Source organism: Scatophagus argus, chromosome 18 (assembly GCF_020382885.2).
Source record: "Scatophagus argus isolate fScaArg1 chromosome 18, fScaArg1.pri, whole genome shotgun sequence".
Classification (NCBI taxonomy): Eukaryota; Metazoa; Chordata; class Actinopteri; family Scatophagidae; genus Scatophagus; species Scatophagus argus.
The window spans coordinates 14,576,744-14,593,994 of record NC_058510.1 but is presented as its reverse complement, the minus strand read 5'-3'; the positions used below and the strand labels follow the sequence as shown (position 1 = coordinate 14,593,994).

Here is a 17,251-nt window from a genome sequence, read left to right as displayed (position 1 = left end):
TGGCCCGACAACATCTGCCATCTATGCAGCTTATCAAAACCCGGCAGCTCGGATCTTTAAAGTCAGCACACAGTCCCGCTGCACTTTCCCTTCTGAAACTTTATGTAACAGACACTGCCTGCATTGCCAAATGGCGGCCGTTAACGCATAATGACTATGAAACCATAATTATTTGGAGGAGTACTCGAGGAGGCCCCCGCCCTAAGTGCTCCCTGCGTGCCGTATATAAGGGCCACGCGTGAGCAGTCGCACTAATCTCAAAAAGAAACTTTTACTCTCTCCCTCTCTCTCTCTCCACACTTGTCTCTCGGCTGATCTTCATTGTTTCCCCTTGCGACAATAGGAATGCGCAAAAAGCACAGAGAATGTTCAATTGCTTGTGAAATCTAAATGGGGAGATTACACAGCTGTTGAAGCCCCCCCACCGCCTCTCAACCCCACCCAAATGCATTTGTGCCGGCTCATTCGTTTTGTTTGCCCCCCCCCCCCAACGAAACCTTTAGCCACTGTGCCCCGGCTCTCTCTCTTTGTTTTCCCTTCCTATCTTCATGTCTGTCTCTGTGTCACTTTTATCTGACTCCCAGTTGCTTTCTCTGTCTTTCCTCTGCTCTTTGTCTCTTGCTTGCTCGCCCTCTTCAGCTGGGGATCCACATGTCCGCCCCGGCGGACCGCCAGCTCATGTACTGTGAGGCCAAGATGGCGGCGCGTCCTTACCAGACAGTGAAGCAGCAGTGGTTCAGGTCTCTGCAGGAAATGGGCCTCGGCACCTGGGTCAAGAAACCGCCCGAGCAGGAACAGTTCCTGCTGTCTGTCTGAGGAGGAGTGTGTGTGTGTGTGTGTGTGTGTGAGGGAGACAGTGTGCGCGTGTGTTTGTTTAACCTTTATTTTTGTAGGGTAAGATGACTCCATGCTCTTTACCAACATCCTGCTTCACACCTTCATAACTGAAAGTTTCCCACTGTGACCTCTAGAATCGCAGCTATCACCACTGTGTGTGTGTATGTGTGTGTATGTGTGTCATTCTGGATGTGCCACCCATCCACGCAGTAGAAAAGCGACAAGAGGAAAGGAAGGTCGACTGGACGGCCTGAAAAGAAAACAGACAAAAGGAAATGGACTCTTTCTTTGATTCGCCCTTTTTAAAACACACACGTTTAAGCAAACACACACCTAAATACCCCGGTCTTCGGCTGTCAAAGAAGGGTGGGGTAACCTTGAGCAGAATGAAAGGCAGCCGCTATCTTGTCATCAGTTATTTTCCAGGCCCCAAGGCTCCCACTGAGGAGCAGAGGCGTGGGGGAGAGACAGACAGAGAAAGAGGAAAAGAAAGAGAGAGAGGGAGAGAGAGAGGTCCACGTCCAATTACCAGCCCTGTCAGGGTGATGGCTGATGGAGGAAGAGAGAGTGAGAAAAAGAAGGACAAACCATTGCTCCAGCCCAGCCCGCCTCACCTTCCCTCTCTCATTTCCGTCTTTGTCCCCCTTCTCTGACTCACCCTTTGATTCTTGACTTCCGTCTCCTTTAGTCCCCGCCTCTCCCTCCTTGTCCTCTTTCCATTTTCTCCCCTCCATTTCTTCGCCTCCTCTTTGTCACTCTCTGCTCTTTGCTCGCATCTGCCTCCCCTCCCCACCTACCGTCTTTCAAGCGAAGCAGAGGTTAACACGACACAACGACAGGTTAATATACCCTCTTTTTTTTCTCCCAGCCTCACCCCACTGGGTGGAGAGACGGAGAAGACATTGAGACAAGGTTCATAAATGCGGCCATTACAGCTTGCCTAAAACAGGTGGATGTGATGATGGAGGAAGGGGAGTGGTTTCCTGTTTTTTCTTCTCTATCATGCTAAATTCGTGTTCTTTTTCTTTCTGTCCTTTGACCTGGATGATCTCAGTTTTCATTTTGTCATGTCCAGTTTCCGTACACCTGAATCAAAGCTTGACGCCACCAATAAGAGCGAGTCGTGACTCATTAGCCAGGCCTCCCTGACCTGATCGACTTGTGCTTTCTGGCTCTTTGCGGTCATGACCGCCCTGAATGGATAATAGTCAGGGTGGAGAAAAGCTCTGTAAGCCCACATAGCACTGTGGCTGACTTGAGGGATTTTGTTTTTTAACACCACTCTTCAGACGCACTTGAACACACAACCTTCACGTATGAATTAAGGATCAGCGAGGTGAATATGGACCACACTGATCCTCCCCATGTACATTTGAACCTCACACTCTTTTGATGTCTCTGCGTATTTCATGTAAACACGCATAGTGTGTCAGTTTTTAATGCAGTTAAGTGTTGATATTCATTAGGATCACGTCTGTGTTGTTCTGTCATTGCTGTATTCTCTTCAAGGATTTTAGTCGAGGCATCCGAAAGTGCCACCGGCATGTCCCGGTCAGCAGTCTGATCCAAGTAGTGAGAGTGACATCTAGTGGTGTTTTTCTGTTTGTTTTCCTGTCCTGCTCCTACTGAGCGCCCTGTTCTGGCAGTGCTGTGTGTTCCCATCAGGATACAGAATCAAATAAACTGTTGACTGTTCTGTTGGAGATCGGTATGCGAAGCAGATGTTCTGACACACAGACAGATTGACACAAGAGAGAACTTGACCAACACGTGAACTGCATCTGGCATCAAATTGACTGATCATTTTCTTTACTCTTTTACTCTTTCGTCAGGTCTTTAATAAGTTGGACAATCAAATTTGCTCAGTTTTACGTCTTCAGGACTGTAAATTTGATATTCCTTGTTTTGTTTGGTTTTTTTTTGAGAGTTTTAATGCCGAAATCGAAAACATAGCTTCAAATCTTAATTACTGAACATTAATGTTACAAAAAACAAAAAAGAAAATTCACAGTGATTATTCATTGAAAGTCCAACAGCTGTGATGGTGACCCAACCAAATATTATTTATCATTTGATTATATTCAAATTAAAATGTTACTCCTGATTGGCTCACTGATTAAGGTGACATGCCTTTTTCCAAATTAAAGCTCCCCACCTTTTAAACCATTGAGAGGAGCACAGAGGACACCACAAATCCATAAAACCTTTTTCTAAAACCTCAGCACTCATAGTAAGAAGCTGACTGAGAAAACAAGGCCTTTAAGTGATTTGTTCGACCTCCGCCGTGTTTCCCTGAACACTAATTAGGTGTGGAGTTTTTATATGCCATGATGATCTGCATGCCAATTTATTTGTATTTATTTTTTATTTATTTGTAAGATTTTTTCCATCATGAGAGGGCAGAAAAACAGTGACATTAACCTTTAAGGGGCCATTGCTGACCCCACCACCCACCACCTATCAGCAGCTTTATTATGCAACCAGATACCATCTTCTTCTATGGCGAAATAGTATCCTGCATCAGTTTTTCTGCGCGCCAGTTCGTTTGTAGTATTTTCATAAGACGCAGCTTTATTTTAAACGTTTTATGCAATCATAAAGTTCATTTGACACATGGCCATAAGAGGTGTGACATAAAGTGACGTAAATTCATTACATCTACAATTTGCCAAATTACCAAATCTGTTGGACATACAGTGAAACTGGGCCATGGCCTGGGGCAGCTCTAACAGGTTTATCCTTCAGTTTTCAGGAACTGATGTTGTCCAGCTTTGTTTACACCTTAGCTGAGCGCTGTTAATCCTGAATCTGCTTTCCCGCGCCGGCAAAGATGGGAGTTTGTGTAAATCTTGTCTGTGTGCATCTGAACAGAGAGTTAGTGTTTGTCTTTCATCAACGTGTGGTGCAGATTTTTATTGTTCAGGCGTTCATCATCTGCCTACACTCCATCACATCAAACTTGACCTGGTTTGTCGACACAGGTGACAGCATTCCTCTTTGCTTCACACCGCGGTTCATAATGGCTTTTTCATGAGCCATAAAAACAGGTTTGCAGATTTATTTCGAGAGATAATAAATATAAGGCATGTCTGAATGGCAATATTGCATCTCAGAGTGTACATATGTAAACAAATGTATAAAAGATGTTGACTAAGATGTGAAAGAGATCCTAAAATGTCTAATTAAATGTAAATTAAAGTATATGAAGAGTTGCTGCTAAGGTCTGTATATTGCACTTCAGTAACAAATAAAAAGTGAATGTTTGTACTGTATATGTGAATAAAACCACGAAATCTTATCATTTTACTTTGTCTTGACAGTTCTTTGATTAATCAGGCTTTCATATCAATTGATATCTATCTTATGATGCTGCATATACACAAGAAAAACATAATGAACAATGATATTGGGCCATTTCCACTTTGTCAGCCTCATGATCTCTTTTCCAGGACCAGCACTGGCCCTCAGGAGCATCCAGACAAATATTAAAGAGACCTCCCTCCTCCTGTCTCTCCCAGGGGAAATCCGTGGGGAAATGGTTATCTCTGTTAGGCTCGGTGGCAGGTGTCATACAGACCAGCCACCAAATTAGCCTGAAGGAAGAATGAAGCGAGGAAGAAGGGGCGGGGGGGGTATGCCTCCTCAGCAGCATCCATCCTTCCCCCTAAGGCCATGGAGTCGACGGTGTGCTCTACAATAAACATCATAATTGACAATTTGCTCCAGTGGCTGGTCACGGCCAGCCAGCTATAATCTAATGGACGAGGACAGAGAGGTAAAACTCCACAAAATATTCTCTCTCCCAGTGTCACGCTGTTTCTCAATGAAATCTAAGAGCCATAACACACTCGATGTGACACTATTTCAACTTGTACATTTAGACCAGCATACACTCTTTCTGTTGCAGTTACTTTTTGAAGTGATCCAGCATCAGACAATGAGAAAATGGTTGTTATTGTAGTTGAGTGGTAGTTGATATATATGTATATGTATGTATATATATATTTTTTATATATAGCACCTTATACTTATACGATCAAAATTGTCTCTAGGTGCTTCACAGAAACCCAGAGCCTGAACCCCCGAGCAAGCAGACAGTGGTAAGAAAAAACTCCCTTTTAACAGGAAGAAGCCTTGAGCGGGACGCAAGGGAGAATTATCCTGCTGATAGTCGGCCGGGTGAATTGGGGGATGAAGAGGTAGACAGGACAGAGAGGATGAGAGAGAGAAACAAACATGCAATAAACATCATAAATTACAAAGGACAAACATGACAGGTTGTTATAATTGGAATTCTGAAGACTATGTATTGTATGTATTTGTTTTTTAGCTGATATGTTGTTCAATTGAGTTCTAATAGCACTACATAGAAGAACGACATGGGCAGATGTTGACAGTAGACACTGGATTTGTCAGAGGGCCGGATGCAGTTCAACATGTAGATCTGGATGGAGAGAGACCTGCAGAAAGATACAGAGAGAGAAAGAAAGGGAGGGAGAGACACAAAACTACGAGGAGAACTGGACACAGTTAGTGACATAAAATAATGAATTATATGTTGATCTGATGAGGGGAGAGGAGGTGGGGGAGAAGAGATGGTGGTGGTATTGGGGAGGTGGGGGAACTGCTCGGTGGATCATGTTTGTTTCCCCCGGCAGCATAGGCCTAGAGACTAACAGTCAGACCTATTCTACCTGTGGCCGTATATCAAGAAGTGACTGTAACTATGCCTACCAGCCCTACACATTTTGTTTGAGGCTAACTATGCGCTTTACTAAACAGAAAGGTTTTAAGTCTACTCTTAAAAGTGGAGGTGGTGTCTGCCTGTCGAACCCAGATTGGCTACTGGTTCCACAGCAGGGGTGCCTGATAGCTAAAGGCTCGTCCTCCCGTTCTACTTTTATGAATTCTGGGAACTGCAAGTAAACCTGCACCCTGTGATCTGAGTGTTCTATTGGGAATATATGGGACTATTAGATCCTGCAGGTATGATGGGGCGAGTCCATTTAGGGCCTTATATGTAAGTAGGAGAATTTTAAAGTCTATTCTGAATTTTACCAGAAGCCAGTGAAGAGAAGCTAAGATGGGGGAGATATGATCTCTTTTATTGATTCCTGTCAAAACTCTAGCTGCTGCATTCTGGATCAGCTGCAGGTTATTAACAGAGTAATTTGGACATCGTGATAATAGTGAGTTGCAGTAGTCCAGCCTAGAAGTAACGAAAGCATGGACAAGTTTTTCAGCATCACTCTGAGAGAGGACGCTCCTAATCTTAGCAATATTACAGAGGTGAAAGAAGGCGGTCTTAGAGATCTGTTTAATGTGATGGATAAATGACACGTTACCTTAGCTCATGTATACCTGTTACATCATGTTACCTTTGATGTATATACATATTTATGGCATATCATTCAGGAAATTAATATTTGAATATATTGAATGAACCTTGAATATATTGAATGAAACCTGACTGACGTCATCATTACCGCCATCTTGTATCTTTAGCTATGTGCAGCGGGCAGCAGAAATGATTCAGCCAGCACGCAATTTGATTGCAGCTATTTTAAACAGTGAAGACTTAATAGCCACACTGGCGAACGCCAAACTGCCCAATACACTACTTCAGAGGATGAAGGTGATGAAGCTTTCTTTTTAGTCGGGAGCGGGGTGGATCTTGGCCTACAGGCCAGGCCGTTGCCATGCCATCAGCATCAACCTCACAGCAGTGCCCCAGTGCACAGCAGCCCCTGTGTACAATCTTTGCCCGTGTTGTAGCAATTTTAAACAATCAAGACTTAGTAAACACACTGGCGAATGTTCGGCCGTGCGCAAGAAAGGTGCCAAGACAAAAGAGCTAAGAATAGGTAGGATTTATTTAAAACTAGATGAGGGCTCTCAATAGAGTGCATATTTAGGGATGCGCTCATACCGATACTGCGTTAATATACTCGTACTCGTTAAAACTTCACCAATCAAGAACTTTATACCCGCTTGTACACACTGCGCGCTGCCTCCGCTGATCACCGGAGCACCGCGCACAGCTGCGGACGCGCAGCAGCTGGAGGTCGAGGGTTTCATTCTCCGCCGTCCTGACATGACACCGATCGAGTCGATCCAGCTAAGGTGCTCCGTGTCGGGAGGCAGCGGCGGTGGAAGCCAGCCAAAACTGACTAATCAACAATAAAAATGATACAAAACACACTACCTATTGGTGTTATTAAAGGGAAGCTATAATAAGATATAATGGACCGAAGAAGCTCGCGTGTTTCCTCGTTCTATTCCGCATCCAAATGTGGTGTCTTCGCGGTGCTCCGGTGATCAGCGGAGGCAGCGCGCAGTGTGTACAAGCGGGTATAAAGTTCTTGATTGGTATCAGTGAACTTTTAACAAGTACGAGTATATTAACGCAGTATCGGTATCGGCACATCCATAAATATACACTCTATTGAGAGCCCTCATCTAGTTTTAAATAAATCCTACCTATTCTTAGCTCTTTTGTCTTGGCACCTTTCTTGCGCACGGCCGAACATTCGCCAGTGTGTTTATTAAGTCTTGATTGTTTAAAATTGCTACAACCAATTGCGTGCTGGCTAACTAATTTCTGCTGCCCGCTGCACATAGCTCAAGACACAAAGATGGCGGCAATGATGACATCAGTCAGGTTTCATTCAATATATTCAAGGTTCATTCCATATATTAAAATATTAATTTCCTGAACGGCATGCCATAATATTTATATATATATATGTGTGTGTGTGTGTATATATACATACATACATACATACATACATAATTTGTTTTCTCTGCAGAATCACACTTAAGTACTTTTTACTTGTAAGTAAATGACTGACAGCAGACGTTATTAGACGTAATTAGACGTGTAAAAGAGTAGAGTGAAGTTTTGTTTTGTTGTTTTCTTTTTAATTTATGGGTCAAAGTACTTCTTACACTACTGCAGTGCAGTTATGCTAGACACATGTGTGTGTGTGTGTAATGAAGTAGCTAATTAAACATGAGCTACTACATCCTCACATCTACAATGACAGCTTGTTTTTTTGTTTTGTTTTGTTTTGTTTTTTCAGTTTTCCGGGCAGTAAACTTTGCACATTGTCAAAGTTGCACTTTAATATGCCGCCTCATCCTGTGCTACTTCAACAATCTGTTTATATTAACTTCATTCTCTTCAATTAGATATCGGCAAATGACACTTCAGAAAGGGAAGGACATTTAGAAGTGTAACAACAGGAAAAGTACAAGGTGAGTATAATTTTTTTTTCATGTGACATCATTAATGTCTGTGAGACCTGTGAAAAGACCTATAGAAGCTGAGTTAATACACTGAAGCTTAAAACTTGCTTTCATTTATTCAACCCACGTGTAGGTGTTAGAGAGCGTATGTGTGAGAAATAAATCTTTACATATGGTTTTGTTATATGGCTTCCCTTAAGCTGGAGGACAACTTGGCAACAAAACTTTACACAAACTAAAAATATTCAGTGTCATATGGGCACATTGACTGAGTTCCTGTTTGCACTCTACAAGTATTCATACACCCTATTCTTCCTCACTCATTATCACTAGACATCATTATTCCAAGGTACTGGGTTTACACCCAGATGAATAAAGTGTGACTTTCAAAATGATACATCTTGTTGAACTGAACAGAAAGATGAGAGAGAGAGACATGAGAGACTGTAAAAGGAAATCACACATTTTTATTGGAAAGTGTCAGAGAGCACATACCCATCACAATAAAGTATGCAAAGTAGATCACATAATGAAGTTTAAGGTGAATATGACTCGCTACAATGAAGCGAAGCCTCTCCACTTTTTTTACCCCTCCAATCTGGTACGCAGTAATTTAATTTATCAATCCAAAATCATATTTCCTCCCCAGTCAGAATTCATGTGGGGTAAAATCAGACTTGCCTTTCTACCTGCAAATTAAAATGACATTGATATCAGTGGGCGCGAGATTGGGTTCCCTGAATGAAACGGGAATAAAAATCCTATCTGCACTGTGCTGTAGAACACAATTAGTTATTTAACAAGCATTTGGAAAAGTGCACTGATGCTCAGATGGATAAGGCTAATGCACCATTTTCAATGCAATGGTAAGGCATTTTAATAGGCTTATGACATTTTTAGATTCATGCTACTTCAAAATCTATTCCGACTCTGTTGTTGGTAGAAACAGCAGTTAAGTGTGTAGCCTAACTTTTGGCCAAGTTATGCATACCCATGTACATCAAGCTACATGTACTCCAGTCACACAAGTACATTAAGATTTTGTGGGATTTACAGCACTGAAATCAGCTGAACGTCTGAAGACAGAAATGACAGCATTACCTCATGTTTAGGATATTGCACGAGTGTAACAAAGGCCCAATATTAGTTGTAATTCTCAAACTGAGATTCAGTGCGTATTTCAAGTTATATTTACTGATTTCCAAGACAGAAATGGGCTTCACTCTGAGCACCACAAACATAGAGGAGTTGGGTTATTGCTTCTGTATTTGGGATAAAGAGTGCCTCTCATGGACTGAAAAGTGGCATCTACAGCAAAAGGTGCAAAAGGTAATACAAGGCTAAGGGTTCAAATGCAAAGTGCAAAAACTATAACTTCATACTGACAGGCTGTTACTGAAGCACAGAAATAACCAGTAACCAACAAGTTCACTTGGGAATGACACAATACAGCAACACAGGGCTCTGAGCTGGCAACAGGCTGAAGAGGATGGGTCTGCAGTTCACTGACGCAAATAAATACGGCGCATATTATAGCTAAAAGTAACGACAGCTAAACCTGTAACTTATAGGAAATATTAGATTATGATAATGTTGAACACGTTCACAGACCTACAAAAGATTGGTGAACAACAGAAGTGCAGTCGTTTTCCCCTTATTGCTATGCTCTCAACACATTCTGACAGAGCGGCAAAATATTTTAAAAATGAAATCCTACTGTAAACATGGAACAAGGCAGAGTTACAGCATCAGTCTGGAAATACGGAGGCTAACTGTGAACTGGAAGCATCAAAGGTAACAGGCAAGGACTCATCAGAAACTCAATGAGTGAAAGCTTTGACACAGGACAGCACATCAGAAACATTTTAAGACAACTGAATGACCCAACAGCATTGCACGCTGCACGGGGAATCTGGCAGGCCTCGATATGATATGTTTTGTTCCATGATAAGAAATAATCAAAGTCTGACTAAAAGGGTAAAAACATTTCACAGAACCACGTTATCTCTGCCAAACTCCAGCCTCAAAAGGTAGATTACTGTAAAGACACTTAATCCATGAAATAGCAACAACCTGCAACTCAGGTCACTTAATGAGGCCACCACATAATATGTACATAATGTCTCCATATTGTATTCTACAAACTGTCCAGGCCTTGTACTTGTTCTCTCTCAACTTTACAGGTAACAATCGCAAAACAGGTTTTATCTACATGCAAGAGCAACCATTCAGCAGTTAAACTAAACAACAGTGATGTGAACAGCAGCCCGTGACTGTGGAGTGAAATATATACTTTTATACCTTAAAACAGAAAAGGCTAGGAATGAAAGGATCAGTCTAACCGTGTCACGATTCACAAGTCATGCTAAATATATGAAGGGGTCAAATACAGGAGGGTCAGATCTGTGGCCTCGTACACACTTTAAAATGTTGGAACTGCATCAGGAGATGTTTTGGCAGGTTGGAACTGCAGTCGAGGTGACAGAGTGATACATCAGGGGATTATACTCTTATCAATCAGTGTTAATAGCTGCACTATACTAAAGTGACCGTGATAATGAACAATGTTTATTTTTTTTTTTAATCACATATCTCAGCAGCTGGAGTTCAGAGAAATACATGACGACTAAAATGCTTCACAGGGTAAACACGTGCGACATACGAGCATGTGCGAGGCCACAGATTACAGTGTTTATGTGCTCCGCCTCCGACTCTACTGCGTGTTTCTGCTGTGTGTGTGTGTGTATCAGTGGCGTCACTTCTCCTGCAGCAGGGCGGGGATGTTGATGTTCCAGCCGATGGCCTGTCGGTCGAAGCCACAGGTGAACAGGTTGCACGACTGGTTCTCTTCATTCCACGCCGTACAACACACCATTCGCCTGTGACCCTGCACAAGCAACGTTCAAAATATTAGTTTCAGTGAGCTCGATTAATCGGTCGAACACACCGTGTTCCCATCCGCTTTGTTCCCATCCCTACCATCCTGTTGCTGCGTGGAAGTCTGGCCAGCCTCACTCCGCTCATGTCGAACAGTCGGACCTGTCGGTTATCGTGTGGCAGAGCGATGATCCTCTGGTTGGCAGAGACGCTGATCCTGAAAGATCACGACACAACACCTTGAAACTGGGCTAGATTTAGCTAACACCCCTCAGTTAACCCACTTTAGCTCTGGTATACAACTGCAGTCTGGTCTTTTATTCTACACTATTTTGCCTTTTCACTATTTTGTAACATATTTCAGCACTAGACTTAAAATATCTCAAGTACAAATTCACTCTGGTAGATATTCTGTCCTTGTAGCTTGTGCACAGCTCCACATGCAGGTGTTCTGTAGCCGGGGGCCCATTGTCTTGTGATTCAAACATGATGGAACACCATCATACAGCAATATGACAACATCTTTATACCTGCTTCTGAGGAATTCAATTAATTTATCACATAACAATCAATTTTGATGTAGTAACACCACTGAAGTGCATCAATTATGCAGCAATCCAGGATTTTCACTGATGGACAGCACTGATAAACCAATATCTGATTTGTAATATAAGAACGGTAACGTGTATTTCACTCTCAGATTCTGCAGTGACTTGATTTGTCCACCAAGAATTTTTACAAAAATAAATAAATAACAATAATAATAATAGCAGCAACAAATGATCCTGGCTCTCATCCTACCTGTTCACAGCTGAGTCAGTGCGGATGGTTGCTATAGGCGACCTCATGTTCTTCAAATCCCACACCTTGACGGTGCGGTCGTCACTCCCCGAAACCACGTTGTCGCCCACTGTGAACACTGCTGACGTCACCGTGCTGCAAGAGACGGACACACAGTGAGGAGTGATGGAGAGGTACTGCAAAGGTGCTTCCAGTTCTTCCAATTAATGAAGGATGGAAAGTTTCAGAAGTGACTGTTTATTTATAGCTGGTCTAGTCACCCTCTCCCCCACACTATAATTACTCATACACCTAGAGGATGAGACAGATCTACACTTGCATCACAGTGATATGTTCAGAGGGTATATCAGGTACAACACCAGGAAGTTCTCACTGAATGGCTCTCGATGTAAACGCCTTTAAAGGTCTAAACGTCTTACAAGCATTACCAAGGTAACACCTTCCCACAGGAGAAAAGAAATGCAGGCAAGATCGCACATTTCTGCCACACAGGTAAAGCTGTCAGAACAAGTCGATGGGTTAAATTAGGACTTGAGTATGTTCACACCATTGATGCGTCTGAGCTGTTGAGAGGCTGTGAAGAACGTTTTCTGCTTTGCACCGAGATATACAGAGAGTCTCGTGGACTTTACTTCGCGAGCGTGTTGAATAAACCTAATGTTACAAAAGATAACCACAAGAAAATACCAGAGCAGGGAAATTTAATTTGATGTTTTGTTCTGTCCTCGCTGCAGAAGCAGAGTGTTTTGCCTGTCCAGTCTTGTTGACTCGCTCGGATTTTGTTGATTTGCGTCTCCTTTTGTCTGTTTTGATGTAACACAGAATCGGGAGTTTTCACAGGGTGTTTTACTTTGAAAATTGACAAGATTCTCGATGCCGTCACTGTGTCTGACTTCCTGCCTGACTCAACCTGCTCTGCACAGGCTGATGCAGCCTCCGTCAAAAATAGAATCAGTGCGTTTTTCTCTGAGGCATTTCTGGGTTCACTTTTCAGGCGACGTCTGGCTTCAACCCAATCAGCTGAGTTCAAGTACCCCCTTCACAATATGTTCTCATGAGTGGATTATAAACTGGCTGTTATTTACGTTATTGTTTATATAAAAGTAGACATAGTTACAAAGTGTTTTCATAGAACAAATATACAACCATTTATCCACTAATTTTAGCTAACTATATAAGCTAAACTGTATTACTCATTACTTTACTTTTAGTTTTTATTTTTCTCTTTTAAGACACTGTTGAATATGGATTTATTTTTAATCAAATTAATTTCTATCAAGTCAATTTCTCTAAATTTCTATTTTTTAGTTGAGTGCTATTAAAGCGTTTCCATTTAGCCCCTGGCAACCGCAAAAGTAGCACTGGTTTGGACTGGTTCACTCCTCATTTATAGCATTAAGGGATTTACACGTTTGAATATGTTAGTATTAAATCCTGCCAGAAACAAATACTCACTCTTGTACATTCTGAATTTAATTTCAGTTTCAGTTTTTTTACTATCCTAAATCAAATAGTCATGCTGCTTGCTCCCTGTATAAACAATCAGCAACCGCTACCAAATCCAAATATCCCAGGAAGCTGAGAAGATCTCTTCTGTGTAAGCTTTAAATAATTCAAGAAATGGACGTATCCACACGTGAAGCATGGAAATGCTGTATCCTATGTTATAACAAGTTTAACATATTTTTGGCTATTGCTGCCTGCCTTGCTTTATGACTAACAGCAGCTGGAAATGTTGGTTTCTGCTGCCCTGTAGCAGCTGATGTCCCACTGACATCACAGTTACAGGTGTGAAACAGCACAACTCTGATCAGGGGTGCACAACGTCTGAAACCAAATAACTGGTAAGATTAAGAAAGAAAAATGAGGCCAAATGCACAATATAATTTGAAATATCATATCATCAGCCATGCAGCGCAAACCAAAGGCAGAAATGTTCTTTATATGCACACAGCATCCCCGTCCTCCCACAGCCTTTATCCAACCAGCCGTGATGCTCCACATGACAGCACTAAGGTCAGGTCTTAGCCATTCATTTAATAGACCTTTAATATTTCCAATCTATTACTGTGTGTCAGTGGCTCCTATGAGGGTTTTTTCTTTGTTCTCCCTTTTGTTCCTGTTCATTCAAGGAGGGAAGTTTAGAAAGAAAAAAAAGAGCCCACTGATTCTTGATTAATATGAGAGTCGAGAAGTGTTCCTTCAAATACACACACAGTAGCAAAGTTCCACATCTAGCTTTTCTTTGTAAAACTGTCTTCCTTCTTAATTCAAATTGACGTGGCGTTAAGGGCTAATTAGGGGACTAAACTTTGTCCTATTAGAGAGGCTGAGGCTCAAGAAAACTGCTGTATCGTTACAGGCACCTTCTGACATTGCAGGGTACTGCCCACCTGGGAATACGAGTGGGAGAGAGAAAGACAGGAAAGGTAGGAGGTGTTTCTGGGTGGAGGTGTAGGGGAGTGCAATCAGACAAGGTAATTGATTATAAGGTTGATTAAGGTTAAAGGGTTTTTGAGAATGACTGGTGAGGAGGGAGGGGAGAATTCACTGTTACTAAATGGCACCTCTGCATTGTGTCTGACAGCCAAGGTCAAGACTCAGATACTGAGGCAGCTGGGGAGGGAGAGAGAGAGACACACACAGAGGGGATGATGGGACAACTCTGCAATCAGAGAATTTAAAGGTGAGCTGTAATTCTCCCTAATCATGAAGCCCAACAGTCTCTTGGACACATGAAGGATCTAGATTTTTTATTTTTTTTTTAATCTACAATCATGGGATAATTCACAATAATTTCAAAAGTATGGAGGAGACACCCCACTGCATTTGTGGTCCCCTGTTTCAAGTAAAGACGAAAGCTCTTGTAGTCAGTTCCACACTCTTCCAATGAAAATAATCACTCCCACATCCACAGCTCATTGCCTCACAGCAGTGTATGTAAGTCAGGCAGCTTTCACACACAAGTCAGATGGATAATGAAAACTCTTAAAAATCTTATGGAGACTTATGTCATCCAATCACCAAACAGCAGTCCTACAGTGATGAGGTTTTGGTGTCCTTTCAGAATATAATAAGAATATAATGATATAATGTATAAATATATGAGAATCTCAGGGAATATTACAATGTACTCATGTTAAGTGGATGAGAGCTTAAGCCAAATGCCAAAAAGGAAAAATGTACAACATTTCAGATACAGACAACTAAGAGCTTTTAAGGGACTTTTGCTGTGCTGCAGCAAATCTGACAGTCGCTGAGAACCTGGCAAGCACGTATTCCTCCAGAGACAGGATGTCAAATCTGCATACAGACATGCATGCTCACACCACACACACACACACATACACACACACACGTGCATTTCTATCAACAACAATCGCCAATCTCTAAAAACCGTCGAGGTCAGGAGAGACAAACGTGACATGGCATTCTGTTTGTAGAGCAAGCCTCCTGTCACTTCTCGTTTGCTCTCTGCCTTTTTCTTAGCTCACGTGCAGTTGTCGTCACTCCGAAATTATGGAGGGGTGGTGGCACAGAGGGTGTATGCTGCACTTTCAGCTGCTGTCGCTGCTCACCGTCAGGGAACGTTAGCTCTGGTTGCTAGTGAAGACAGAGGAAACGAGAGGCTGTCTCCCCTTTAGCTCTCAACCTCTTTGACCTATTACACCGCTCACACAGGAGGGATGTGCAGATTATTATGCCACATCATCTTGCCATACTGGAGATTCTGGGAAAATCAGTCAGAAAAATGGCAGGGAGAGAGCAACCTGCTATTGGTGGAGGGCCTGATTAAAATAAAAATTGCTCATAAGTTGGAAAGTGGAACAAGCATGGGGAGGGGTACATTATGCATTTGTGATTCCTGATTGTGTCTTTTATGATAGTCACACACACACACTCATCATGTCCTCATCGCTCTCTCCACCTCTCTCTCCCTCTGTAAATGCTAATATAGAATGAACAATATATGAGTTTTTTCTCTTTTATCATATCATATCAAACTGTATGTTATAAATGTTTGTTTTTAAGTAAACGATGCCACACAAGTTCTAAAATTTGCATCTTTTCCTTGTCTTACATTGTATTAGTGTAAGTGAATATTTTTGGGGCAGGGGACTTGCATTGCTGTATACATATATACGTACATGTAAAACTCCTAATGAACAATAACTAATTACTAATGTTATCCACCAATAACTGCAGCTAAACAGCAAGTAGCTTCTGACTTCTTTCACTCTATATCCAAACTGTTTTTAGGCCAGGCAGCAATTTGTGTAAGTTTGCTGCTTTAAATGCACCAAGGAAGGACAAGCAAAAAAGTTTTCCCTCCACAGACCAATGATGGCCTTTTGAGAAGGAAGCAAGGATGGAGGCAAGGAGAGGAGGAGAGCTGTCCTTAACTGTGGAACACTGGTGCTTAATCTCATTACACCAATTGTCTATGGGAGAGAATTAGAGTAGGATCTGCAGGAATTATAAATGTTGGGGTCGTACATAATGAGCTCTATGTAATCCCCCCACTTGCAATCAAAGGCTGCCAGAGAGCACCAGTCAGCCAGCCAGCACACACATGTAGACACTCACATAAACACACACAAACGCACACTCCTCTTACGCCTTTTTAAGAGCGCTGCCATTGAAAGCCACAGACAAGCCTGACAGTCATCGTTCTGAAATGAGCGTCTGCAATTGACTGTTAACAGCAAGCGAAGTGCCAAATTACACAGAGTGGAGGATTAGTGCCGAAACGGACAGATAAATGAACAGCAGAGCAAGGGAGAGTGAGAGAGGTAGGGAGAGGAAGAGAGGGGAAAAAGAGAAGCAAACCGTCGAAGTGAGGAGAAGTGCTCGGTAATGAATGAGAGGCAAGTGGAGGATTTGGCTTAGAGCAAAAGGGTCTGTAAATTAATGTGACACTGTAAAAGGAAAAGGTGAAAAAGCAGTAACGGCTGGAGGGATTTAAAGACTAGGCAGATGCTGCAGCACCACCCTGTGGGCAAAATGAAGATTGCAGAAACTAGCCATCACTCAAACTTGTTTTAACTTCTCAGTGAATGACTGAGAAGTGTGTGGGTGTCAGACTTACAGACGGACTTACTCAGTGTGTCCCTGGAAGACGTTGACAGAGTGAATGGACGGGTCTCTGAAGTCCCACAGTCTGAAGGTGGTGTCTCTGGATGAAGTGACCACCAGGCGCTGGGTGGGGTGGGTGCAGCAGTGGGTGAGCTCCTGGTCGTGCCCTGAATGCAAACACAACAGTTAACAGACTAAACTCCATATGTAGACACACAGAATTTCCTTTCAAGTGTTGAAAACAATGATGCAACACTGTGTCAGAGGAGGCCCAAAATCAAATTTTCCCTAAGTAACTCCTGCAGTGCAGTTTGCTTTGACTATATTTCATTGTGTGGTCACACTGGACTGTGGTTTCTTCCTGTTTAGTGGTAACAAACAGGTAACAAAAAAAATCTTCCATTTAAGCTCA

General features: G+C 42.3%; 2 protein-coding genes across 10 annotated transcripts in view; one reads left to right on the top strand and one right to left on the bottom strand.

The window, feature by feature from the left end:
• Nucleotides 1–15,096, top strand: part of adarb2 (adenosine deaminase RNA specific B2 (inactive)) — a 259,292-nt gene extending 244,196 nt beyond the window's left edge. For 5 of the 6 annotated variants that reach the window (XM_046370573.1, XM_046370569.1, XM_046370570.1 and 2 more), the window contains one exon: nt 640–3,038. In XM_046370573.1, coding sequence (XP_046226529.1) covers nt 640–816 — 177 coding nt within the window. In that variant the 3' untranslated portion in view covers nt 817–3,038. Of the gene's footprint in view, nt 1–639; nt 3,039–4,286; nt 4,613–4,889; nt 4,938–8,028; nt 8,095–14,125; nt 14,193–14,350 lie in introns of those variants that run through there. The other variant, XR_006841375.1, reaches the window with a different exon arrangement.
• The window catches only part of LOC124049229 (WD repeat-containing protein 37-like), an 18,441-nt gene continuing 9,717 nt past the window's right edge, over nt 8,528–17,251 (bottom strand). For all 4 annotated transcript variants that reach the window (XM_046370582.1, XM_046370586.1, XM_046370584.1 and 1 more), the window contains 4 exons: nt 16,865–17,006; nt 11,764–11,898; nt 11,065–11,179; nt 8,528–10,972 (listed from right to left, as the gene is read on the bottom strand). In XM_046370582.1, the coding sequence (XP_046226538.1) occupies nt 10,841–10,972; nt 11,065–11,179; nt 11,764–11,898; nt 16,865–17,006 (524 nt within the window). In that variant the 3' untranslated portion in view covers nt 8,528–10,840. The remainder of the gene's footprint in view (nt 10,973–11,064; nt 11,180–11,763; nt 11,899–16,864; nt 17,007–17,251) is intronic.